This window comes from Rhododendron vialii, chromosome 9a (genome assembly GCF_030253575.1).
Source record: "Rhododendron vialii isolate Sample 1 chromosome 9a, ASM3025357v1".
NCBI classification, from domain to species: domain Eukaryota; kingdom Viridiplantae; phylum Streptophyta; class Magnoliopsida; order Ericales; family Ericaceae; genus Rhododendron; species Rhododendron vialii.
In genome coordinates this window covers 9,591,721-9,619,616 of record NC_080565.1, presented here as the reverse complement: position 1 = coordinate 9,619,616, position 27,896 = coordinate 9,591,721, and the positions used below count along the sequence as shown (strand labels likewise).

General features: G+C 39.8%; 1 protein-coding gene and 1 non-coding gene across 2 annotated transcripts; both read right to left on the bottom strand.

Moving 5' to 3' along the window:
• Positions 1 to 1,053: 1,053 nt before the first annotated feature.
• LOC131300433 (uncharacterized) lies at positions 1,054 to 27,896 on the bottom strand. Its single transcript, XM_058326279.1, has 18 exons — positions 26,905 to 27,896; positions 24,638 to 24,748; positions 24,451 to 24,507; positions 24,232 to 24,308; positions 24,047 to 24,146; positions 16,642 to 16,715; positions 15,401 to 15,501; positions 15,215 to 15,318; positions 13,968 to 14,021; positions 13,808 to 13,863; positions 13,684 to 13,722; positions 10,898 to 11,039; positions 9,814 to 9,998; positions 9,222 to 9,289; positions 8,568 to 8,640; positions 7,868 to 7,929; positions 3,751 to 5,023; positions 1,054 to 1,613 (listed from the first exon to the last, which is right to left on the bottom strand). Exons 1-18 carry the CDS (start codon positions 26,983 to 26,985, stop codon positions 1,355 to 1,357), a joined length of 2,916 nt encoding a protein of 971 aa, XP_058182262.1. The 5' UTR covers positions 26,986 to 27,896; the 3' UTR covers positions 1,054 to 1,354.
• Positions 13,337 to 13,438, bottom strand: LOC131302203 (U6 spliceosomal RNA). Its single transcript, XR_009191667.1, has one exon. It is a non-coding gene; the product is annotated as a U6 spliceosomal RNA (small nuclear RNA).

Here is a 27,896-nt window from a genome sequence, read left to right as displayed (position 1 = left end):
TATAGCACTTGGTCCGCTTGTGTTCAACTCCTTGCAAATTGCAGCATCCACATTAACAAACCTTTGCGTTTTAGAAAAGTCGGATTTGCTTGTCCATCCACAATACCGCCACCGTTTGGTGATTTGACCGCCGGCCGAACAGCGGCCCATTGGGGTCTGGATGGAGACAACAATTATAGTGGCTACCCTGCATATTCAGTAACTTGGATTTGGTGAAAATTAGGAGAGAAGTAAATATGGTATTGTAATTTTTTCATCTTCTGCGTGTGAGGGAGTGTTGGGTGTCACTTATTTTTAGATTCTGGATTGTGGAGAGTAAATTATACCTACATTTGTTTGTAATAATAACAAGAATTCATAAAGGTATGTGGATGATATGTCCAGCATAGAACTTGTAAAAGAGTTTTGTGGGTCGAAAAATCCAAATTCAAAAGCACATTCAGTGGTGATTTTTAGATTCTACATTCTCCGTTTCATTCTGATAAAGCATTTTGACAGATTGAATTATAGAGGTGACCCCCAAACCCTCAAACTTGAAAACTGAAAAAAAAAATCTATAATCCAATAACTAGGCTCCCAGATAAGGCCTAAGTTTTTTCCGAAATCACACGGCAGTCTTGTGCATACCTAAAAAACATAAAGAGGTAAATCCTACAAGAGGCGAACGAGGAGTTAAGGCGGATTTTGCTTCTATTTAGGGGGTGTTTGGGAGTCCATTATATTTTAGAGATTTTGAATCCTAAATTGCAGATTATAAAATTTGAGATTATGAAAATCTGTAAAGCTTTGGACTCACTAGTATAACCACCACCACTACACATAACTGGAAAACATAGTAGGCACTGGAGTGAGTATTGCAACATAATTAGTCCAAGGAAGTAAATACTTGTAACATGTACACTTGAGACTTGGGGTTGAACTTTCTCCAGCTCAAACCCTATTGCCGATGGTCCAAAATACATTTGTAGAATACAACTCTTCACACCATTCCATTGATATTTCCATGAGCAAAAGGTAATAAAACCACCTCAACAGAACAAAACCACCTCAAAATAAGCCAATGTGACCTATTTCTTCCAAAATAGCAAGAGACCCCTATCGTGTGTCACGTATCCAAGATGATCGAAAAAGATAAGAGTGTGATGTATCCAAAGATTACAACTAAGTAAAAAAAAAAAAGATTACAACAACGTTAAAGAAACTTTTATTCTGTCCATTTGTAAAGGGACAATTTTCCACAGACCTCCCTACGGATTTTTCTACAAGGGGGTCACTGGAGGAGAAAATTGGAAATAAAAGATTCAATTAAATATTTATTTTCCTACAAGAGTAAACCCTACATATGATATAAGAGTCAGCATGTGCAGTGGAAGACGGAATCACCCAAGCATTTCACTTTCTTTGCAATCTTTTTGACACCGGTCTCGTTGTGAAAATATTTCGCACTGTGAGATAAATGGATTCTGTCCATTATGTTGACCTTGGGGGCCTCAAGAATAGCCTTCGGCAATGACAATGCCCATTGCATGCCCCAAATTGAGAGTGGCCTCATATATATAAGCGAACGGAAATGCCCGTCCATAGTCCATGCCTCCGGAGTTTGGAATGAGTATCTGACAATAGCATACGAAAAGCGAAGACGTCAAATGCAAATATTTCATACGGGAGTATATGCAAATCCAAGAGATAGAAAAGACACTTATAATCAAACAATGGATATTTCATACGGGAGTATATCCAAATCCAAGAGACAGAAAAGACACTTATAATCAAACAAAGGATTTTTTGCCATAACTAATTGATGGTACGCTGGCCTACGAAATGTTGATAGGAAAAGAATTAACATGACGACGAGAGCTACTCATCATCAAAGAAATGTGTGAACATTTGAGTAGCATATAGGATATACTACTTTCTCTTGTCAACTTGAAATCAAGTTAATCTAGCATTCTCATCTTCTAAAGGACTTCGCTAATAGTTTGTAAGGTCTACCTACAACATTACCGCCTTTCAGATGCACTAACAAACAACAAGATACAGTTATAAACTATGTAATTTTGAAGATGGTTTAATTATCGTTGGGCATAATGCCAACTGTCAATTATTTCGTTAACCTTTTTCAAACTTGTCCACGGCATGTAATGATTCCGACTTTTATGACATACCTCTACCTGAAAGCTGATTTTATAAGGAAAGGAGGAGGTAAGAAGCAGATAACAAGCTACGCTATAAACCCTGTTATGGATCCGTTAACTCCACGTGCGGGTTAAGGGTCGCATGTGTGGGGGAGTGTTAAAGCTTGTCCCACATTGGTTAATTATAACCTCCAAAACTAGTATAAGCCTAGGAGGCCTCTCTGCTTATCGCCAACTGGTTTCGAGTTGGATGCTTCAACAAATCCCATAAAGAGACCAAAAAACCCCCCATAACATTTCTAACAAGCTTTGAAAGAAAAACGGACCCCTCTCTCTCTCTCTCTCTCTCTCTCTCTGTGTATTGTCTTGTTTTCTTTGTGGGTTAGAGCTCCCATCCATGTTTTGGCCGCTAGGAGGGTTTGATTCAGCATTTTAGGGTTCAATTGACGGTTGGAGCCGGCACTTGGGGGATCTCCTAAGGCAATGGTGGACAGCAACGAGGTTGACGGTTGAGGGGGGCCAGCGTTTTCTGGGCTTGACTGATACAATGGTGCAAAGCAGTGGTGACGGCAGTATGTGGCAGACATTTTGAGGTTCTATTGAAGGTTTTTGAGCTGGCAGGCAGCGGAGGTGGTTGAGTTTTGAGGGGTAGTAGCGGCGGCGGTGGTTTGGGGTCACAGCAGTTTGGGGAGGGCGTTTTGAGGTTCATTTAGTGGCGTTGTGGGGGGCTGATTTGAGGCGTTGTGCAGCTGTGGTGGTGGGGATTTGAGGGGCCATAGCGGCAGGGTGTTTTGGGTGTTGCAGTTAGGGGCCGATGTTTCGAGGGTTTGATTATGGGGTTTTACAACTAGAGGCAGGTTACCGGTGGGGTCGTTAGATGGCGAAGGTGACTTTTCGGTCACTGCCGGATGGGGGTTTGCAGGATTGCCGGAGGGTCGATTGGAGGCAGAGGGTTTTCAGGAGCCACAGTCGGCGTTCATATTCAGGGGCAGCAACGTTGGGATTCAGAGGCAGCGCACAGTTTTTTTGGAGGACTTGGGGAGCATCTTATCTTTACTTTTGTTATTTTGTTGGCATCTTGTCAACAATATGTTGTTTTGTGGTTTGGTTTTGTTTTAAAAAAGTGAGTGGCTTGGACGTAGGTTTTGTTTTTGCAAGTAGCAGTAATCAAAGAGTCGTTACACTCTTCGAAGCTCTCTCAATGCATTTCTTCTCCTATTCTATTAGTTCCATCTTCTGATCTTGATTATTAATGGAATTTTCTTTGCCGTTAAAAAAAATGACCTAAAACAAGAGAGTGACAAAAAAAAAAGGAAATGTGTGAATGTTTCAGTGATCTAACAAGTTACAATGGAGGGAGTATCTGCATGTAACTAGGACCCTTGGTCTAAGGTAATGGAATGCATAATCTTTTTTCTTTATGGTGCACATAATATAACTTAGAAACAAGGAATTGAAGTTGACTCGGCAAAAGACATGTTGCAATTTTCTCTCTGCATATATCTGCAACATATGCATCTAAGAGGGTTCAAAATAGTAGCAACAAAAACAAGAATGTTCAGCAAAAGAGAAGCATTCTACCACATATACGGAAACCATATGGTATATTGCTTACCCAAATCCTTCTTCTGACCAGCCTGCAATGAATATACCCTCAGCTGTAGTGAACGCCTCTTCCTCCATCCCAGCAAGGATCATTGTGGCCGCAGCAGCATAGGTGACTCCAGTCCATATCTCACGCGACTGCATGCAAGTTTCATCCACCTTCCCGTTGGGATGCATGCCGTTCACAGCACCCATCCTACCTCCTCTTACTTTCATTACATTAAAGTCATAGATCTTCCTTAAAGAACTTTCAATCTTGGAATCATCAAACAGATTGGGCAAGCCTGAGGATGCTGTGTACCATTGCCCAGCCAGTTGATCAGTTTGGATGGATTTACTGTTACTGCTTGAGCCACTGTCATAGTTAAAATAAGAACCGTTCCACAGTTTGGCTTCAAACACTGATTTAGCATTTACAAATTTGCCTTTGCACCTTTCAGCAAAGGCCCTGTCACCAAGATGAAGGGCCATTGCAGCGGCAGCTTGAAGTGCAGCAAGCCACAAACCGCCACAGTAAGCACTCACACCGTGAACTGTCCAAGTATCATACGTTTGATCTGGAAATCCATCATTCTCAATAAGACAGTCATTGTCCCTATCAAATCGATCCATGTACTCAATAGCAGCACAAACAGAAGGCCACACCTCAGCTCCAAATGACAAATCCCCAGTTGCAGCAAAATCCCTGTACACCTGAAGCACAAATTTGGGGTTCAAATCTTTCCATGTACTTGTATCGTGTATATTATATGCATTCATTTCATGCCACGGATCGTGAGTTCCCAAATCATGAGGAATGGCTCCTCTGACCTTGCGAATTCCACAATTTCCCTCTGCCAAAAACTTCATTTTTCTTCTGTCCTCGCACAAAACAGCTTTTGCAAAGTCTCGCTGAATACTGAGTTCGATTTTGGGAAATAACATAAGGAGGGCATAAGATGCATAGAAGTGCACATCATACGTACACCACATGATGTATTCTACACCTTCCAAGTACAAGAACCCACCCACATCATCGCTATCATCGTGTGTACCCAACATATCATGTCCAGAATACTTGTTGCCTCTTCTCTGTAGAATCATAAACTCATTTTCACCGTATCTCATAAGAGTTGTTTTATCCGTACCATTTAAACTACTTCCTGCAGTGCTATCATAATGATTAACCATAGACTGCTCAATGGTTACACCTTGTTTCCGGTCCACCTTTGCTTCAGGTGCTTTAACTACTGGAGTTGATTCATGCTGATTACTTCCTCTATTAGCAGCTGGCAAGGCAGTGTCTGCATAGGAAAAAATCAAAGCCCTCAGACACCCACACATAGAAAGAAGCACATTGAAGAAACAAAAATGACCCCTATTAGTTGTCCGCCTGTTTTTCCATTGAACCACGAAGAACGAAAATAACATAATTTTATTTCAGCAGGAAAAGAACAGAATAACTATTGCACAAATAACATATGGCAGGGGTCACACTTCCCATAAGATTGAAAATGCACACAATAAGAAGAATCACAATACCAAACTGAGCATTAAGTCCCAATCCATTGGGGTAATGGAACTAATTATTAGGTCCGAATTCTGAAAATAATTAAAGGGATGAAAGCCGGTTAAATTCTTCAACACTTTGTGTGAAAACAGTCGCCCCCTACCCCATGGTTAAACAAACCCCCTTGTTGCTTTCCGTAACCATAGTTTTGAGCATTAAATAAAGACCACCCCAAAACCCACCCCCCTCCCCCCCCGCCAAATAGAGAGCTTTGGCCAGAAGGACATACAGTAGGATATAATGATGTAATTAGGACGTCAAAAGTTTCCATCCAGGCTCCAGGACTTTTTCCCCCCGCCTTTCAAAAATACCCCCTTTTTAAACGGTGCATGCCTCTCTCTCTTCTCCCTCGCGCGAGCCCCACGTTTAGCAATCAAAGTTTCGTGTTGCTTCGTGTACAGGCTAATGGGTTTGCTTGGGCCCACGTGTGGACAAATCCCCAAGTCCATTTATGACTATTTTTTCTTTTAATTCTTTTAAGCTATTGCCAGACTTCAGTTGGTAGTACTCCAAAGTGAGGGCCCCATTAAACGTGGTGCTTTAATTTTTAGTACTCCAAAGTGTTTTTGTTAGGATAAAATTCATTTTGCTTTTAGTTTTATATGTCGTGTTTTGTAGGGGCTTTTAAATAAACTTCCTAGTAAAACACTCAATTTTTGTCCCCTTTCAAAAAAAAATGTAAAACACTCTTTACACTCGCTACGGACTATGTTATCTATGTCAATCTATTTTTTATAAACATGAATTTTGCATAAATAATCTAATTTGTTAGTCTTCTGGGATAATACATAGTATCAATTTAGATAGATAACCATATCTGTTAATTTTATTGTAATATAAAATCTATGTAATTCGTAAAGATAACCTTATCGATTGATATTTTTGGTATAATACAAAGTATAAATTTGAACAGACAAGCACATTTGTTGATTTTATTGCGATTATAATGAGTTTACACGTGGCAGTGGTGACTTTTTTGGAAAAATGTAAGATAAACAGATAATGTTATTTCTGAGAAATATGTGCACTGTACAATCTCAATTTTACTAACAAATAAGGTTATTTGTCCAAACCAACACATGTGTTTCATTTTTTGACATTAAACCTTTTTCCTTGTTGCAAGGAGGTATATTTTTGGTTGGTAGGGAAAATAAATTTACACGCATCCCACACTTAGAGCTAGGTAAGATAGATGCTAAATGTACTACCTCTGTCCCAAATTGTTTGTCCGGTCCGCAAAACGAAAACTCAAAATTAATGCATTTCTTTCAATAAAAAAATCAAACTTTCTTCATAAATGACAAGTACTCATCGATATCTAATGAATTGTTGAAAAAAATTTGAATTTTTCTTGCAAAAATAGTATTATTTTTACGTTCTCGTTTTGCTGACCGGACAAACATTATGGGATGGAGGGAGTATTAATGATAGTCATTCCTGCGTATATGCAATTATTGCCAAATGCGTAAAAATCTCCCTCCCTATATTGATTTTTTATTCCCTAGGAAAATGTGAACCACCAGATTTTCTCAAATCTCCCAAATGTGTGTTACTTTGTCATCCCAATAACATAAATAAATACAGACAAATTGCGTTATATGTGTGACCCAAAAAACAAACAAATAAGGTTATCTATGCGAAATTTGTACTATGTACAATAGCAATAAAATCTAAACAGTTATGATTAACTGTCCAAGTCTATGCTCTTCTTCATTATCACAAAAAGATGAACAGATAAGGTTCTTATTCCAAAAAATTCGCGTTCGTTAAATTTGCGCCTAACTTTTGTGGATTATTAGTTTGTCTCGTCAAGACGAATTAGAAAAAAAAAAAAAAAAGCCCCAAAGAGTTTAGTGAAACAAGGCCCTTGTTGTCTTCCTCACAGAAATTGGACAAGTGTCCATACAAAACTTAGTGTAAAAAATACTTTTGGAGAATGTATTTAGAAGCCCCTATATTATTATTATTGTGATAAGTGGAGACTAGAGAGAGAAAGAGTGCTCTAGATTCCTAACATGGCACAATAAAAAAAGAAAGCCAACTGACAAGTTTGGGTAAATTTTCAGCCTTTCAGGAAAAAGAGATCAAGTGTTTATAGACTTGAGTCTGAAAAATCAATAGTGGAGATAGAGACAAGTCACCAAAGTGGAGAGATGGGAAAGTCAAAAGTACTCTTGTTCTTCTATTAGTACTACAGTAGTAGATAGTCTCACATAGGACAGAGGATGGCTGACGAACATAGACAGAAAAAGAGAATGAGAGGCGCACGCACTAGAAAAAAACCAACGGTTGGGGCACTTTTGTCCATGAATGTACCTATCACGCTACAACTTTTAAAACAATGGATTCCGGGTATTCTCAAAATCTAGCACGGATTAAAAGGCCATTAGCCCACTCCTTTTGGACTCTAGCCCAATTTACTGCCCCAAATAAAAAAATGACTCAGGTCAGTGGTCTTGAAAATGCAAATTTACCATACGCGTGCAAGCTAATGTCAAATAAAATAAACTTTGAGAACTCCATCGTAGTGCATATGGTTACAAAATAACAAAAATAAAAACATAGCAGAGATGAATACCTGTCCACACTGTCCCACCAGCAACCAGAAAGTACAGTTCATTAAACAGCGTGAATTTGTACCTGCAGACATTGGATGGACCGTTATTGATCTAAAAAAGAGAAGAGAAATGCCAAGTTCCAAGAGATTATTTCTACTAGAAAAATTTTCACATCATGGAATGCACAAGCTGAATGGGAAAGAGCTATTTCTCCCCTGCATTTCTTTCCAAGCAGATCAGGGTAACCATGGAGATCACCTCAATACAGAACCTTTAATACAATTTCCAAGCCAAAACAAGAGCTCCAAGTAAGAGTCCACATGAACCTTAAAGTTGGGACCATTAAGAAGCTATGTTACCAAAGTGCATAATGGAACCATGAAAAACACGTTAGAAAGTGACCAGGTAGTCAGGTACGAACACCAGAATAATTAGAGGTGTCTGGCAAGGCTAAAGGCAAGCAAAATAGTATTCTCTAAATACATAAATGCCGTTAAACAAGTGTATGGGCGTTTGAGCATGGGCGTGATCGTGCAAAGGGGAAGGCTTATGGCGTGAAATATGCATCAATGTTGAGATACCTCAATGTTACAAATGTAAACCAAAATTACCACTAGCAAATTAAGACCCGCAATTCTGAATTGCCGTCAGCCTTGCATCAAAAAAAGCATTAACTTACAAGCCTTTCCCCCTTCTAAAAACTTGAGAATGTAAGCTTACCATTCCGGTAGCCTGTCATCTCTGAGGACAGGAGCTTGCCATTTCTCAATTTCCTCTTCCCAGCGCTTATAATCTGACCAATATTCAAAATTAAATGGTATTTACACCACAATGAATCCAAAAAAATAGTAACATTTTCAGATATAACCAAACATAGGTGGGAATAAAAATTCAGCTCCCGGTATCTGATTCGGTCCACCATTATGTGAGAGGATAAATATTACATGGGAGCAGCTTCCCTCAAGACCTCCATCCCCACCATAACCCTCAAGACTCCATTTTGTGGCCCCACAGGGCCCACAAAAGGTGAACCAAACTGTTCATCTCATAGGTCCCGATGCGAAGAACATATATGCAATAAAAATACATTGACCGGAGTGTCTTGTTTTACAAATTGGACGGTTATTTTGAAATCATATTTGCTGCCCATTTTATAAAACAAGATACCATTAGTTAGCGTATGAATGTCTTATCAAGTTAGTTTTTTGCATGTATGTTGTTCTGGGTCTAGGATTAGTTAGTCCTTCTAGACCCACAAGTTGGAGTCTTGAGGAATATGGTGGGGATGGGGTCTTGAGTGGGAGCAGCTCCTATATCATGAAGCCGAGTCAAGACGATAGGAGGAATAAGCACATTCTATCCCGATATACATACTCGTCAAAGCATCATGTGCCAGATCTAAAGCTGCTCTTTCAGAAGTGCCATAGAATTTCGTATACCTCCTACAATAGATAAAAAAAGAAAATATGACATATGAAAAAAGTATATTATAAGAAATGATAATTCGACCAAGCATACAGTAGGATGTTCCGTCAGGACTAGAAAACTATCATAATTTTTTCATGCAATGGTGCCCCAGAGAGAGAAAAGAGGGACCCAAAGTCCTTGATCGGAGCAACAAGTTACTGCTGAAAATCTCTATGATTCAGCTCTGCTTTCGTAGCCCAACAAAGTGCAACATGCCTAAGTTTCAATCTTTTGTTGTTGCTAATAAAAACGTGTCATGCAAGCCTATTTTATTATGTGCAACTTGGCCAGACAAACCCCCGTAAGTTTTACTTCTCTCTTTGTTTCCTTTTCATTGTTGGTGTGGGGGTGTCTGGTCAGTGGAATAAGTGAGCTCAAGACTGCAAACAGGCATAATTACCTATGCGCCTTCAAATCAAGAACAAGGATACAAGGGTAATATATCAACCCATATGTTGATCATGTACAAATTGAAGGCAAAAAAAAGTCAGAAAATTACCTGTGATATGATTTTCCCTTCATAAATTTTATTTTTGGGGATGACCATGCAACAGCAAATGCGACAGTGCATTTTCCATGAGGTTCAACCCATGTGGAAGCAGAAACCGCAGCACAATGAGTATCACCAGGTGACGAAGGCATGCTCGGTCCACTATCAAAGTTCTCCCGATCGAAGTGCCCATCCTTAGGAAGAAAAGAACAGAATTTGACAACATGATATCATGAACAGTGCTTGACACAGCTGAACTCAATAAACACTTTGGGGAAAGATCATCATATGATGATCAGGGGGGGCGACGCCAGTGTATATCCACTGGGGTCACCTGAACCCAGTCAACCAAAAGTTTGCAAGAATTACTAAGTATGAATTATCTTTTCCTGGAAAGCCAATAGTCTCATGACACCACTTCAAAAATCAAATGAACCCACATAGGTGCAGACTGTGCACCTAGGAAGCATACTGAAGGTTAGTAAAATGTGCATGCTAAAGGCTAGCGTAGAGACGAAGCTACATGTTGCTTTATTCTCTATACATCCTTAGAAGGAGTAGTTTGTCGTAATTCTTATTTATTTTACAAAAGGTCTAGCAGAGTACCTTTTAGGGTGCGTTTCTATTATATTATTGGACTACAAGCTAGTGGCAATAGTCAAGTTGTTTCCGCTAAATGGTATTTTAGTTGATGTATGTGAGGAAAATGACATGCTTAGAAATCTGTGAAAATATGGGCTTTAATCCATTTTGTTCGTGGAAATCCCCCCTAAGCCTTTTTCACCCCTCTTACTTTACCAACTTAAAAGAAAATCAAATACATTGTCAACTTGCATATCCTTTTTAATTGTTTTTTGCTCGAACAATGATATACTGAGTCACCACCGATGATGATGAACAATGCTCGCACTTTTCACTCCGATTACTTGTGAAGGAGGAAGATGAGATTGGCAACATAAATTTTCCTTAGGGAAATTGGTTGAATGCTTGAAAAAAAGAAGCAAAATACTAGTCTTTCGGAATCAAACTAATATCGAGTCAAGGTATGAAGTGCAGAATGGGTCATACAGCATCTCGATGGTAAAACCATTACCTGCACCATTTTCCCCCACATGTCTTTTGCAGTAATGCAGCTTCCTTCAGAGAGCCCAAAGCAGGGCAAAACAGTCACATTTACGTTCTGAGTTTCACATGCAGCAATGGCAAAAGTAACAGGAGGGTTCTCTTTTGCAGTCCTAAAAGAAAAACAAGTAATTGTAAGAGATAACAGCACTTCACCATCATAGAATTACAACTTCAAAGCTTATAATACCAAACAACACGCAAAGGTTCCATGCAACAAGAAGAAAATAATGAAGAATGAAAGCACACAAAAGTTATCTCACTTAGTTCGGCAATATAAACGGACAACAGGGAACTTCATATACACCTGAAAATTTGAAAATGTTATCTGACACCACACACAAAACGGAACAGGGTCTGGCTGGGCAACATGGATTTATCCCCGAACCGAACCAAACTACACCTTATGGTTGGCTATATGAATCTTTTTTCAGCCAGTCTGCTCTATCAAGGCCTGTGTCCAATAAAATTCAATTCCCTGGCAAGATTTATCGTAATCCACAAAAAAAATGTCATCCTGATGGCAGTTTCTAATTACATTTAACCGTTTTTTCAAATATACCTGGAATTTCTAATTGAGAGGTCATCAAAAAGTCTGTTACATGGACTACATGTGAGTAATCGGGTTTGGGTGTGTACCAGACCTCCCAAACCCTTAGTCTTAGGATATGAGCATACGTATACGTGGATACACAGTGAACCTCCGAAAGTACTGGAAGCTCTGTGCTTTTCAAACATAGGACGTTGTAGTTAAACATGGGTCCGGTATGTGGATACAATGTGAACCTCCGAAAATACTGTATCCTGTGTACTATTTGAACGTAGGATGTCATAGTTATTTGGGAATGCACTTGAACTTAAGGGAAAAATATGAGATTTCTGTCTCTCAACATGTGAGAGGCAAGATTCTTTTGCATATCAAATGTAACTTGGTTGCTGCTTTAAATCCTTTAACCTACAGGATCCGAGTGTTCATTTAGAAACAGGTGTTGGACGCATATCTCACACTCTCACGTTTGTCCTACAGCCTGCTCACGTGTATACCGAATTGAAAAAATACCAAGTAACATTCCCAATATGTGGGAAAACTATTGCCAAATGGTGCAAGTAATGGTTTCACTTTTTCACACCCTTCTCTTCAGATCCACACCCCCATCTTCCATGGGAACGAGATTATTTTTAAATTCATTTCTACAGAAGACAGACTCCCTCCACACACTCCCCACCCTCTTTTCTAGCACCGTTCATGGTTAATGGAGCAAAACAGTTTCCAAAGTTTCCTCTTCCCCATCCTCCTTTGGGACTCACTCCTTTGAGAGCTCTGTTGAGGCAACTTTCTCCTCCATTCTATTCAACATCAGCAAACAAATGAATACCCGGTCCTCATAGGATACAACAAAAAATCTAAAATGCCGATCCTCCCCAAAACGCATGTTGAAACCTTCTCCCACTGAAAATTACAGTTTGACCCCCAATGGGGATTATGTTTCCCCAATGTATCGTTATCCAGGGCTTCACCAATTCCATCAATGGAATCCAAATACTCATGGAACCATGTGGTTTGTACCAATAACCCACCATCAACTAAAAGATGAAGTTTCCCCATCTTCTAATATCTGTCTTTCACACTCCCAGCTTCCTCCGGGGATGGAAAAGAAAAAAGGGAAAAAAGCCCCACGATGTCCTTAATCTCCACCCAAGACAGCACACACCATTTTCTTTTGCACCTTTCCTCGACCAGCTTCTTCTCCGACAACAGTGAGCCCCACGGCCCTCTCTGCAAAAAAGAAGTGATGTGGTGTCTACCCTAAACCTCCCCCTTTGACTTCTGGCACCACCCTTCGCCCTGATAAAGCATTTTGGCAATGGAGTTAGACCTTGCTCCCTTCCTGTACTAGCACTGAGTAAGAGCCATCCCTGTTTGAAAACCTCTTTCAGCAAATTGTTTTCTGATTGTCTTGCCATTGGAAGCCTAAATGTCCCTCCTCAACAACAGAACTCTCACAGCAGGTTTGATCCAGAAAACCCAGTTGCTCCACAACCACCTTACCGACTTTCTCAAACCTCTCCCTCGCTCCCCCACCTCAAAGTCTATGAAGTACATCTCACCGACCCAAGCAAAATCAGAAGTCCTTAGTAAAGATACTACCATTAGTAATCCCAAAGTCCAACGTCTCGTCAACCACTATGATACAAGGCTACAAGCAATACTCGTCCCACTATTTAAGACCAGCAATGTCAAATTTAGGCCGTTTCTGTCCTTGCCCCCACAGCACACTCTAGCAGGACCAACTTCATTTTACTAGATTCCACAATCCTGTTTTCCAAATATTCTTCTCCAGCACCAACACGCCTTCCACTTAATTATTTTACCCTCTTTCCTCTTCTTTTGAATCGGCAAAGAAAACTTAAAATTTTGGACCATTTCTTGAGTTTTGTGTGTCATCCTTGCGCAGGGGCCATGCTAATCTTCTCTGTATTGTTCCAATTTTATCGGATCTCCCCAAGGGACAAACCAGTTCCCTCTTCCCACTTCTTCATGTGACAGTTAATGAAATTTTAGTACAACAACTGCACTTCCACACAGTTAAAAACATCTATAAATCGCTTTTGCCAAATTTTTTTAAGCAGTTCAAATTCCAACAATGGGTTTGATTAAGACCTTGCCATCAGTTACGCTGACAAAACCCATGAAACTACCCAAGGGCAATATGCAAACCAATCATTATATAAAGCTACAAGGGTTTGATGACTTGCTTGTGATGTAGAAGAACACCAGAGACTCCATCTTCGCCGCTATCAAATAAAATAGGAGAAAGTCAATATTACAATCCAGGATAATATAATTATAAACAAATGACAGCAGCCAATGCATACTAACATGAATGGTTCATTCACGTGATCTCCAGACAGGTGTGAGATTCCTCCAATTGAGTTCTGTTAGAAACGCGAAACCACAAAAATTAGTAAGACGAAGAAAGCAAATGATATAGAAGAGCTTAGGACATTATTTACTGGCCGACACATGTAAACAAGCTTACCGCCCATGTAAAAAGAAGGCTAACTTTTGCCCTTTCCTTTCCAGTATTCACCAACTACAACAAAGCAAGCAACAGTTCGTAAGAAAACCAAAGTTATGATCAAGGTATCACTTTTATAGTTTGCACACATATAAAAATTTCATCAATGAAATAATAGGTATTGTGAGCTGTGGCATGCACAATGACCTTGCATTTTTCAAGTTTTAACTAGGACTTGGGCGTCACAGTACTTGTGATGGTCACCTTAAGTTAATGTGTGGTTCAAAGACAGTGAATTTGCTTATAAAGAGATTCAAGGTAGGAGTTAAATCGAGGAATTAATTAAACCCAAACTATCACTAATCAAGCCTATAATTTTAAAACTACCACTCTTCAAAGGAAAACTTTCCGCACGGTCCAGCCTGGAAGGTTACTAGCCAGGGAAGATCTACCGTGTTCTATGGATGAGAAAATAATAACTTGTCATGCAAATAACTTACTTCCCAGGATACGCAAAACATCAATCTCATCAGGATAGTGATAACGATCCAGGTGCTAGGTTGGATCAATTATCCATAAGGTTGAGAGAGAGAGAGAGAGAGTAGTTTCCAAATCCTGGGGGTATTCTAATAGACTTTAGCTTAAACGTGTCGGATTTTAGGTGTTTCTTGTACTTATGAAGTAGGATAAGTAGAAACATCTGACAAGTAATTCAACAGTTGCTCTAGTGAGCTAACTTTAGGATCAGGTAACATGATTGCAGAACGATGGAAGCATAAAGGCGGATGAATATACTACGTATTCATGAGCTTATGGAGGACTTAGTAAGAACAGAAATTCAGATGCCAGTACTTCTTTTGTCCCTCCTTCAAAAATTAGGGCTTGTTTTTCAAGCCTGCTAACCATGAATTCAAGTGCACTTGTTTGGGACTTGGATTTTTCTTAACAAAATAACAAATACGCTACTTCCATGCTTGATTCCTTCCACTCTTGCTTGTGGTACTTAAAAATTGTATCTACCAGCTACAAAACAACAGCCACATTCCACACAGGCCGTAAATGAGTATTGACCGATAAGCCCTCTTGTCTATTCATTTAATGAAAAAGTTAAACAAGTATTCAATTTGGTCTTCAGGAAATATCCAGAAATACAAGACCGTAAAACCCCGGAATGTGTTGATGACACTTACCCCCAAAAAGAATAATGCGTTGATGACAAAGTATATAGGCACAACTGCCATTGACGCTAAGAAGCTAAATTTGCATACCGTGTAGACAAAAACAGCAGTGGGAAGACTGCTATCTCGGTAATTATGAGGTATAAAAGGTGATATTTGACGACAGGATACTTTTAGCTCTGGGTCTGGTTCACCTGGAGGTAAGAAGTAATATTAGAATAATACTGTGAGAGAATATCTACATTAATGCAGCTATTGTATGTAAACAAATCGTACCATCATATATGGTCCATGCCCTGGGAAATAAAGCATGATATGTCGAATGCTGCCCACTCAAATTCCATCCCCATGATGATATACCCTGGTCATCTGATTTTCTGTAATAGGACAGAACCAAGAAAAAGCAACAAACTGCAGCATCACTATAACTGTTCCAAGACTTTACGACACATTGTATGGCATGCTTAAGAGCCTAGAGGCCTCAAAATACATCTTGTCCCTCAAAGTTCATTTGTGTTTACTTTCTCAAACCATCTCATCAATTGGATAGGTAACAGGAATAGCAGCGATAATAAATAAAAGGAATGTACGGTAAAGTATAATTTCTAGGTGACAAAACTTATCCCATTCATCTAGAAACAGAGTGTAATCACCTAAAATTCAGACTTCGAGTTCAAAATTTTAGAAACAATGGTCTCTATTTGATCTTTTGCATTGTTACATCGTCTACATTTTGTTTTTCCTTTACTCAGCGAGTAGAAAAATCCCATAATTATTCCACAGGCTAACATCTAATAAATTCATCATGTCTGATAGAGCTAGAAACTAAATAGCTAGGCTAGGCAACCCAAACAAAATTTTACACCAGGATTCAGCAGCCTCGTGAATAGAGTTTCAAGTAGATACACTTCTAGTACAACACTTCAAACTAATCATTGTGGGGAGTTGCAAAGTTGAAATTGCTTCGACCAGTATCCATGGCCTCAAAGAAAGATGCATATCGAGCACCAGTTCAAAAAGAATGAAAATTTGTTAAGTCACTAAGTGTCCAAAAAGGCTAAGCTGTTATGAAACTCCTAACAATATATCAAGCCATCCAACACCCCTCCCCTACATGCAATGTCGTCTTGCATATAGGAAGGCAAACCTCCATTCATTTTCAAAGGAGAAGAAGAATACAAATGGGGATCAAATGCACATGGAGAGACTTGAACCCAAGAACTCCCAAAAAGAGTAAAGTCTCATCCCATGTTGAGTTGTTCCAAAAGCTTCACTCATTCAGGTACATGCCCAACAATGTGCATCAGCGGTCCAACAATTTGATGTTGCTTCTTATTCTCATTTCTCAATTTGGACAATCTCATATGAGAATACTGACCTTTAAAAAGAACCTAGTCTGAATGATGAGTTAATGTATCACAGAGGATACACCAATTTCAATTAGTCATCCTGAAATATGACACTGGTCAAAGTACATCTGCTTGAAAAATAACGCAATTCAAACTTATATTCCTTACCCTATGCCTTCGTGTTGACCTGGAGCTAAAACTGACGCATATTTTTTATTTCCTTCGTCTCGAGATATAAAAATCTGCAGAAGTAGTAAAATGAAATCAAACACAAAATTCCAGAAAGAAAAAGGAACTAAAAGTTCTCATGAAAAACAAGGCATGCGATGTATGAAATATCACAGCAACAAAAATGTTTATATGTGCTGATTACTAAGATCTATAACAAAACAACTAAAGGAGACTAAAAGGTTCTTGCAGAAGTGTCTCAACCACAGACCCTCCATCGTAAGTGACAATTCTGTTAGGGCATTCTGTTAGGGCAACCTAAATAACAACACCAAATTGACGATGAAATTTTGAACATAACAACTCAGGTAGGTTCTAAGTGCACCTGAAAGTAAATCGTTGTGCTTTACTTTTTCCTTCTTGACCTAAATTTAACTTTTAGAACATGTAATTGCATTTGTCCTCCCTCTGGGATATCATTAACAATGTTAACAGACGCCTATCAAAAAAAAACCAATGTTAACAGACATAGGATTCACAGTAAGTAACTAGTATCAAATAGCTAAAATTGAATCTCCAAAAGAAATCTAAACAACTGCTGGAGATTTTATATGCTAATAGGATGAACAATGAACTACGGCAATGAGCTAGAAGCCTTCTAATCCTCAAGCCATTGAGCTTCAAGGCAACCAGAGTTCTCATGACACTTAGCCTTCTAATCTTCGAGCTATTGAGCTTCAAGGCTTATTTCGCAACCAGAGCTCGCATGACACTTGACGGGCAGTCCAGACTACACCACAAACCTCTTTTATCTCACCGGACTAGACACAAAATATCCCTTGAAGAATATGCTCTGAGGCATTTTAGATGCAAGCAGCCATTGGCAGAGTACATTTATTACATCAGCAAGACGCTGCTCACCACTAGCTCATCAAGACAAAAAAGTTTGACGAAATGAAATGTTACTGAGCAAAAGTGTGTTTTTGTTTGCACAAACTTAAAATAGATGGGCATCAAAGGTATAATGGTTCAACAAAGGGCCAAAAGGCCCAAAACTTAATTAGCAACCTCCATGGTTTGTTAAGTTTCTTAAGTGACTATAGAGTATGCCCAGCCATCCACCAATTTCTGCATATTGCATAGCTAGTGTTTTTTATGGGGGGGAAATTTGCCAAACTCGAATAGTGGTCTATGGTAGATATTTAGGCTCCAGCAAAATCCTTTACATTCGTATTTTTTTTACCAATAAACATAAGTTGGAAAAGGTATCAAGGGCCGTCACAGAATACATGCAAACTACTGCCAATTCACCCAAAACAACGGTGGCATCGTCGAGCATGGGTGAACCAGAGTCATCATGCTAATCAGGGACATATCATCAATGTATCATTTATGAAGGACAGCTTGCAATTAAGCATGAAATTTTGATCTAAAAAGATGCATGGGTAGAAGCTACCACTTGGCACAGCAGACACATTCTCTGATGTCTATAACGATCATGAAACACAAAACCACTAGCGAATCATCAATAGAGTATGAAAGAGAAGGGGACACAAGTTAAGGCAGAAAGAAAACAATATCTTATAACTTGGGTCTTCTGTCTCTTCTTTCTTTCAACATTTAACTATAGTAACATTTATATAATCAACCACCACCCTGTAATCAAATTACAAAACAGAACAACAAACCCCAGTACAATACATAGAAAATCTTTTCTTTTCTTTTCTTTTTTTTTGATAAGTACTGTTAGAATAAGAGTTTAGACTTAGTCCCACATTGGTTGGTTACGTTATGTAATTAGCTCTCACATAATATAAATAAAGCTCTCTTGTGTTAGGGTTGATTAACACCCTAAAAACACTTCTCTCTTTCTCAATCAACATGGTATCAAAGCCAGGTTCCGATCCTGGGACCGACTCTCGTCGGCCGTCGCCCAATCAACGGCGACCATCGCCTGTCACCGGCGACCCTCGTCTGTACCAGATCTGTAGTCCTATGACCCCGAAAACCCTTGAAATCCCTCGAAATTACTGAACTAGTGCTCGAAAATCATTACAAGTCCTTACCCAACGGAAATCAGTCGCTGTAGCCTGTAGGTGTTCGAAAAGTCTTCTTGTCTACCACCCAGCATCTCCGAACGTCGTCGGACATCAGTCTGCCTGCTACAAGTGTTTTCGTGACCTATTTGTGGCTTTACAGTGACCTATGTCTTTCTGGTTCTCGGTTCATAACTTTTGTGATGGTTTCCTCGCTTCGGAAAAGTGTTTCTATGCCTGGTTCTTGTCGGATTGATATAGTCTGTGGTTTATGGGTTGTTGTTTTGACGTGGATAGTATAATCACTTGCATAAGTTGGTATATGTTGGTGATGTTCCGGATCTGTCGTGTTTGGTACTTAGTTGGTTGTTGACGCTGTTGGTTGAGTATTGGTTCTTAATTAGTTATTTTTTGTTGATTCTTATTGATAGTTGCCTCGTCATTATACGGTAAAAAGTCTACAGAGGAGATTAAGTCTGCTTCTCCTTCTACTGTTACTGGTAGTTCTGCTCGTTCTTCTCGGTTTCGGGAGAGGCTATCTATTACCTCTACACTTTTGAATGGCAAAAATTATGTTGTTTGGGCTAAAGCAGTTGAGATATATTATCTGGGTGAGACATTGTATCATTTTTTGATAGATGACCCTCCTGCAGCGACTGCTGCTACATATGGGGCATGGGTGTCCGAGGATGCCCGGATTCGATCTGAGTTATGGAATAGTATGGAAGACCATATTTCTAGTACACTGGTGTTCTTACCTACAGCCAAACAAGTATGGACACAGGCTCAGGAGCTATATTCTGGTGTTAACAATCTCCGTCGCACATGATCTTCACCAATCTTTCTTTTCTATCTCACAGGGTGATTTATCATTGGAGTCTTATTATGCCAAGTTTCGTGGTATTTGTGAGGAGCTCAATATCTGTGAGCCTATTTCTACTGATGTTTAGGTTATGCGGCGTCAGCGCAAGCATATGCAGGTGGCTCGATTCATATCTAGTGTATCACCGACTACTTATGGTCCTGTCAGTAATCAACTTTTGGGGTCTCGAGATTTGCCTTCTCTCAGCGAGGTTTTTAGTCGACTTCGTCAGTCTTCTGTATCTGTGCCTGTGCCACCTCCTGATCGTTCAGCATTAGCTTCTGCTGTATTTGGTGGTTCTGGCCCTTCCTTCAGCCGTGGCCGTGGTCGTGGCCGTGATTCTGGGTTCAGTGGTCGTGGTCGTGATTCTGGAGATAGTGGTCGTGGTTTTGTTGGTCGTGACTCTAGCTTTGGTACTCGTGGGGGTCGCATATCCGGGGGAGGTGGTTGTGGTCGCGGCCGTGATTCCAGGTTTTGTACTCATTGTCGGGGAACCAATCATACGGTGGAGTTCTGTTATGATCTTCACGGTTTCCCTCAGGCTCATCAGGTTGCTATCTCTCAGGATGCTGGACAGCTTACTCATTCTGCTGCAGACAATGCGGTGACTATCTCTGCAGAGGAGTACCAACGCCTTATGTCATTTCAGTCTCTAGCTGTTGTTTCTTCCTCCACTGCTACGCTTTCTCAGAAAGGTCCGTCCGTTGCTTGTATTGCATCTTCCTCCACTTCTACTCCTTGGGTTATCGATTCTGGTGCCTTTGATCATATGACTGGTACTTCTACTCTGTTTTCTCGTCGTCCGTCAGTTGGTAAATCATCTCATGTTACCTTAGCAGATGGTTCTACCACAGAACTTACTGGTTTGGGTTCTGTTCCTGTCACTTCATCTCTTACTTTGGATTCAGTGTTACATGTTCCTCGATTTCCTTTTAATCTTATGTCTGTTAGTAAACTTACAAAGTCCTTAAACTGCTCCGTCACATTTCTTCCTCATGGTTGTGTGTTTCAGGATCTGAAGACGGGGAGGAAGATTGGTGGGCGTACTGAACGTGGCGGCCTATATTACTTTGTCGATGACATCTATCCTACGTCTGCTGCCCTTCGGTCATCAATATCACCATATCAACAACATTGTCGTCTGGGTCATCCTTCTCTTTCAAATTTGAAGCGTCTAGTTCCATCATGTAGCAATATTAAGGATTTGCAATGTGAGGTCTGTGAGTTTAGTAAACACCGTCGAGTGTCTTTTTATCCTAGGATTGAGCGTCGTGTGTCACGTCCTTTTCAATTAGTCCATTCGGATATTTGGGGTCCTATTCATGTTCCCACTATCGCTGGTTTTCAGTATTATGTTATTTTTGTAGACGATTTCTCTCGTGTTACATATCTTTATCTTATGAAAACGATATCAGAATTGTCTTCTGTTTTTAAGTCATTTTATACCGAAATAAAGACTCAGTTTGATACATGCATTTGTATACTTCGTTCAGATAATGCACGCGAATATTTTCATAATGCTCTTTCTCGCTTTTTTGATGATCATGGGATACTTCATCAGTCTTCTTGCGCTCGAACTCCACAACAAAATGGGGTTGCTTAACGTAAGATCAGACACATATCTGAGATTATGCGTGCCATGTTAATACAGATGCAGGTCCCTAAATCTTATTGGAGTGATGTTGTTCTTACAGCCTGTTACTTGATTAACCGTATGCCCTCCACTGTTCTTAGTGGTCAGATACCTCACCAAGTTTTATTTCCTAGTCGCCCTCTCCACTCATTACCCCCTCGGGTATTCGGGTGCACATGTTATGTTCATGCGCTTGATCCTGACCGGGACAAACTTGACCCCCGGTCGATCCGGTGTGTCTTTCTTGGTTATTCACGCACTCAAAAAGGGTATAAGTGTTACTCACCCTCTCTTCGTCGTCACTTTGTGTGTGCTGATGTCACCTTTAATGAGTCATTGCTTTTCTTCTCGGGTACACCTGAGTCTGAGTATGTTCTTTCTGAATCTGAGTATGTTATTCCTGTAGATGTTCCTCCTATTCCTGTGCCACCCATGCAGGTATATGTTCGTTGGCGACATGTATTAACAGCCCCACCGGTGCCTACCACTGCGCCTCCTCCGTCTCAAGATCCGGTTCCTCCATCACCACCACCACCACCACCACCACCACCACCACCACCACCACCATCACCTCCTATCGCTCTTCGTAAAGGTATTCGGTCTTGCACTTCTCATCCTATTGCTTGGTTTGTTTCCTATGATCATCTATCTCCGTCTCTTCGTGCTTTTACTACTTCTGTTTCGTCCATTTCTGTTCCTAACACTGTTCAGGAGGCCTTATCTGTTTCTAAGTGGCGGACAGCTATGGCGGTCAAGATGTCTGCTCTTCATGATAATGGCACTTGGGACTTGGTTCCTCTTCCGCCAGGGAAGTCTCCCGTTGGATGTCGGTGGGTATTTACAGTAAAGTATAATCCGGATGGCACAGTCGAACGGTACAAGGCCCGTCTTGTGGCCAAAGGCTATACCCAGACGTATGGCGTTGATTATGCGGAGACTTTCTCTCCGGTGGCCAAAATTACCTCTGTTATTTCTATGGCCGCTAATCTTGGTTGGCCCTTATTCCAGTTGGATGTCAAGCATGCGTTCCTCCATGGTGATCTGCTCGAGGAGGTATATATGGAGCAACCTCCTGGATTTGTTGCTCAGGGGGAGCGTTCTTCGGTGTGTCGCCTACGCAAAGCTCTTTATGGTCTTAAGCAGTCACCTCACGCTTGGTTTGGCAGGTTTAGTGACGCTGTGTTGCAGTTTGGTATGCGTCGCTCTCATTCTGATCATTCGGTCTTTTCTATTCAGTCCGATCGGGGAAAAGTAATGTTGATTGTGTATGTGAATGATATCATTATTACAGGGGATGATCAGAAAGGTATTGATGAGCTAAAACACTTTCTACGTCAGTTCCACACCAAAGATTTGGGTAAACTGCGATATTTCTTGGGTATTGAGGTAGCAAGATCCAAGAAGAGGATTAGTCTATCCCAAAGAAAGTATACGCTGGATATTCTAGAAGAGACTGGTTTATTGGGAGCAAAACCTGTGGAGACTCCTATGGATCCAAACGTCAAACTGTGTGTTGATCAGGGGGAGATATTTCCTCATCCAGACCGTTATCGTCGCTTGGTAGGCAAATTGAATTATCTCACCAATACACGGCCTGATATCTCATTTGCTGTTAGTATGATAAGTCAGTTCATGTCAGCCCCTCGTCTTCCCCATTGGGAAGCTTGTCTTCGTGTTGTGAAGTATCTCAAGGCTAATCCTGGACGTGGTCTATTCTATCGTTCAAATGGTCATTTGCGTGTTGAGGCCTTTACCGATGCTGATTGGGCAGGATCACCATCAGATAGACGGTCAACAACTGGATACTGTACTTTTGTTGGTGGAAATCTAGTTACCTGGAATAGCAAGAAACAAACTGTTGTTGCTCGGTCCAGAAGCAGAATATCGTGCCATGGCTCATACTACATGCGAGGTTGTATGGTTGAAAGCTTTGCTCGAGGAGTTGGGGTTTGGCGTACAGTTACCTATTCCTATGTATTGTGATAATCAGGCAGCAATACATATCGCTTCGAATCCAATATTTCATGAGAGAACCAAACATATTGAAGTAGATTGTCATATTGTTCGGGAGAAGATAGATAGTGGCGTGTTGGCTACCCCTTTCTTGTCTACAGGAGCTCAGTTAGCAGATATCTTCACCAAACCGTTATTTAAACCACATTTAGAGTTATTATGTAACAAGCTGGGATTTTGTGATATATATTCTCCAGCTTGAGGGGGAGTGTTAGAATAAGAGTTTAGACTTAGTCCCACATTGGTTGGTTACGTTATGTAATTAGCTCTCACATAATATAAATAAAGCTCTCTTGTGTTAGGGTTGATTAACACCCTAAAAACACTTCTCTCTTTCTCAATCAACAAGTACAATACATAGAAATTCAAAACCCAAAGAAATAAAAATGTTTCGGGAATCCAACAACTTACTAAACATATACTTTAATGTCCAAAAATTTCGAAAAAGTGTAATCTATATTCCATTTCTCCAAAGAAAGTTAAATTTTGCACCAACTTTTCCAGATATTTGACTGTTTCCAACTTCTATAGAACAGAAAGCAGCAGGACTATGTATTTACCACCAAACATTTTATTACTTCAGAAACACAACAGACAGTCATAAAAGTGTCTTATTCAACCTGAGGCGCTGTGTAAGGCTCCCGTAGAAGAACTTCTCAAACACCTCTTCTGAAAGGTGCACATATATGTATACGTCTATGTAGTGGCACTGGCAATAAACAGACCCGCAGGTCACTCACAGTCAACTCACATACACACCCAAATGTACTAGGAAGTCATATTTACCAATTGTACAAAAGCTACACTTCTAGAGCTGAAATATAAACAACAATGGATAATGAGTGAAGGGCAGAGATTTACAGAGAACTGATTGGCCATGACAGGAGAAGCCTCACATGTACTAGGAATAATTTGCCAATGCCTGAACTCTCCTCTAAAACCTCTTGATATGCTGCCACTCCTACAATAATACAAGGATTGAAACAATCAATCTCATAAAACTATTGAAGCAATAACAACTGTTTGCTAATTGACACAGTGCTCACCCCATCCCTCCAAGCGGGACCCCTTGAGTTGCTGATGGCTTGCAACTTTCTCGCTTGAAAGGATTAATAGGTGCTGTCTGCATTCATCACACGAGTAACCATTAAATCTAAAGAAAGGTCCAGAAGAAAACTGGATGAAGTCACATATTTTCCAATTATGTCAGGTGATAATTGAATACTAAAAATGACTTGTGGATGGATAAAAGTTGAGAAAGTTACCCTTCCCTGGGAAGCCTCTTCCCTTATATAGGACCACATGCGAATACCAAGCCGCATCTAAAAAATTCAAAATTCAAGACATAAATCACAAAACTAAAACTGGGGAAGGATAATGCATGAATTGGGACACAAGTCTATCCACCCTTTCTTCCTGCAATAGGTACACTTACAACTAAAGAATGCTTACCAATTTAATAGCTTCCATAAATGTAACACTAAACTCTTTCAGAATTGTAGCATGGCTGTTTAACCTCCTTCTCCAAGCATGTTCTGGTGGGGCAGCACTATCAAAATCAAGCTGCAAGCGAAATTTGAGGAAATACAATCAGTGAAAACTGAAGTGAAAAACAAGCTAAAACTAAAACAAATGTGCAACATATGGTTCATAAATGCATCACTATACAGTGGACAACTCCAACCGACACGCCCAAGCAATCTTCTAACTTCCATAGTTCCTATTCAATAATAACTTTAGTAAAATCCAAAACAACAACAAATCAACAATTGCCATTGCAAAAATCTTTGAAGCTCGATTTTGGGAAACACAATAAGGAACCTGATCAAAAAGAAAAATCTAGCCAACAGATGAACAAAAATGGTATACCAATACTTCACATCTCAAAATAACAAAACAAACAATAACAATACCCACGGAATTCCCCATTGATAGGGTTATGGAGAGAAAGAAACATTCGATTAACTTTGCAAGGAAAGATTAATTAGCTTTCACACAACCTTTTGAAACAAAAGAAACTCCTTAGCATATATCTCATTTTGGATGGTAACATTAATGTGTGAAGAACAAGAAAAAAAGCTAAGGGTAGCCGCACAGAAATTGTAAAATCATGTCCTCCTTTAATCTTCTTCTTCTTCTTTTTTTTATAATCGTCCTCCTTTAATCTACAAGTCTGTAAAACATTAACAGGGACCTGACCAATACAGTCAAAAACAAAATGTAAGAAACAAGTATTTAGGGTAGCCAAGTGTTAGGCACCATGCACTCTCATGCATTTGACAAGGGTTCAAACCTCACTAACTACAACTGACAATGCTGACTTTCGCCGAGGAAAAAAAGAAAGAGAAACAAGAATTCAGCTCCAATGATTTCATCTACTCATACAACCACCTCCAGCGAGCCTAGATAGTTCAACACAATAATGTTCTGCAACAACCGGATCATTAAATCTTCCCAACAAAAACTTGAAAAAGTAACTTTTTCCAAACGTCCTCCTAATGAAAGATCAGATGGCATCATGCAAAACAGATTACCGAAAGTCACAATTCTAAAAAAATTGTCAGCATGCAAAGTACGTTAACAATTAATTAAAAACTAGAGTTCTACAGCACTTTTGAATTATTCTGGCGTTGTAAGAGCATCTCCAGGCCCCTCTTTTTTCCACTTGAACTCGAAATTTGAGTGAAAATACCTAAAATCAACTCCACTCCTTGACTCAAAGTTATGTCAAAGTGAGTTTTACACAAATCTTTACTCGGGTCCTTACTCAAATTTCAGAAATTCTACAAGGATGTTTTGTGCATCTCAATGTTACAACTATACCGTCAAGATCGTTTTTACCCAAAATTTACGCTTAGATTTGGGTTTGTCAATCAGAGTGCTTCTTATCGAATGAAGCTGTTACTCAAAATTCGAGTACAGAGGAAGGCTGGAGATGCAAGAATTCCAATGATTTCATCTACTCATACAACCACCTCTAGCAAGCCAATATAGTTTAACACAATAATGTTCTGCAACAAACAGATCATTTATTCTTCACAACAAAAACTTGAAAAAACAACTTTTTCCAAACGTCCTCCTAATGAAAGATCAGATGGCATCGTGCAAAACAGATTACTGAAAGTCACAATTCTAAAAAAAAATTGTCAGCATTCATTCAAAAAATAGCGCTACAGCACTTTTGAATTATTCTGGCGTTGTAAGAGCATCTCCAGGCCCCTTTTTTTTCCACTTCAACTCGAAATTTAAGTGAAAATACCTAAAATCAACTCCACTCCTTCACTCAAAGGTCAAAGTGAGTTTTACACAAATCTTTACTCGAGTCCTTACTCAAATTTCAGAAATTCTAAAAGGATGTTTGGTGCATCTCAATTTTACAACTATACCATCAAGATCGTTTTTACCCAAAATTTACGCTTAGATTTGGGTTTGTCAATCGGAGTGCTTCTTATCAAATGAAGCGGTCGCTCAAAATTCGAGTACAGAGAAAGGCTGGAGATGCTCTAAACGGTTGAGTCACTTCAGGTTTCAAGTTACAACTAACAGTTTCAATCTAGAAGTATACATGTTCATTGATAACCCCCACGCCTCGGCATACAATTGTGCTCAAGCGTCTTTTGCAAAATAAAAACCAGATATAAAACAACCTTTCGAAATCGATCCGATTCTATGCGCGTGTGTTTGTGTACATGGTTAAGAAAACCTATTGAAATCCTTACCAACTGCAAAGTAGCTCGACTGATATATTCCTCCGGAGGCCATGATTGCTTCCTACAGTGGAATATATTTGCACCAACCATGTCGACTAATGGTATATATCTCTACTCGACTAGTCAAAATTGCATCAATATCCGTAGAAGCCAAACTCAATCATAAGCAATCAAAATTCCTTTGTCACCGCCAAACCTCTTCACAAAAATTCGTGTGCGTATGTGTTGTACGACGAACGCACAAACACACACACGTATGATTAGATCACTCGGAAGTGCCTTCAGCTTTAATCAAACGGTTAGATATCACTTCAAACCCCAAACTTTGGCTTTAATTCTCTGGAAAACGAAGCTTTAAAGCTTCTTTCTTCCTAAATCCCCTCTCTCTGTCTATAAATCTGATAATTAGTCTGTGACGATCCTTCAAAGTAATCCTCCGAACCTTTGGACAAACTTCAAGGAGTATCTTTGAAATTGAACACCTGGGGTTTGAAGGGGCGGAAATCGGGTGAATTACAGCACGAGCTGAGTTGATACTCGACAAGAACAAATTCTGTGCGGACTCAACGGATCGGTTTACAAGGTTAAGGGAAAACAACAGATAAAAAAAATAAAAAGTAGGGAATTTTGGTGATTAGGTTCGGAACTATTTTCGATGCAGAATCGGACACAGTGATCGCCAGGTGTTCGTGAGATTTCACAACTTTACGGGGAAGGGAACACCTCTCTCTCTCTCTCTCTCTCTCGGCTCCGTATGAGTATGGTGTATGTACGATTCTCTCTCTCTCTCTCTCTCTCTCTCTCTCTACAGGCTCCGTATAAGTATGTACGATCTCTGCTGTTTACGGTAATTTTTTTGAACAAGATCTCTACAGTTTCTCTCTCTATGTTCAATAGTAGTACTACTTGTTTGTGCAGGACAAGAGATTATCAGCTGCTGTCAGACTCTGGTCGAGTGACGCCTGACTTTTGATAAAATATGGGATCATACAAATAATTTT

What these genes read in the sequence shown, in the direction of transcription:
- LOC131300433 (XM_058326279.1), bottom strand. Translation starts at nt 26,985, where the DNA reads ATGGTTGGTGCAAATATATTCCACTGTAGGAAGCAATCATGGCCTCCG. An exon ending in TTATGGAAGCTATTAAATTG is followed by an intron (nt 24,508 to 24,637) that starts GTAAGCATTCTT and finishes TGAATTTTTTAG; the next exon opens with ATGCGGCTTGGTATTCGCAT. An exon ending in AAGGGAAAATCATATCACAG is followed by an intron (nt 9,290 to 9,813) that starts GTAATTTTCTGA and finishes TATCTATTGTAG; the next exon opens with GAGGTATACGAAATTCTATG.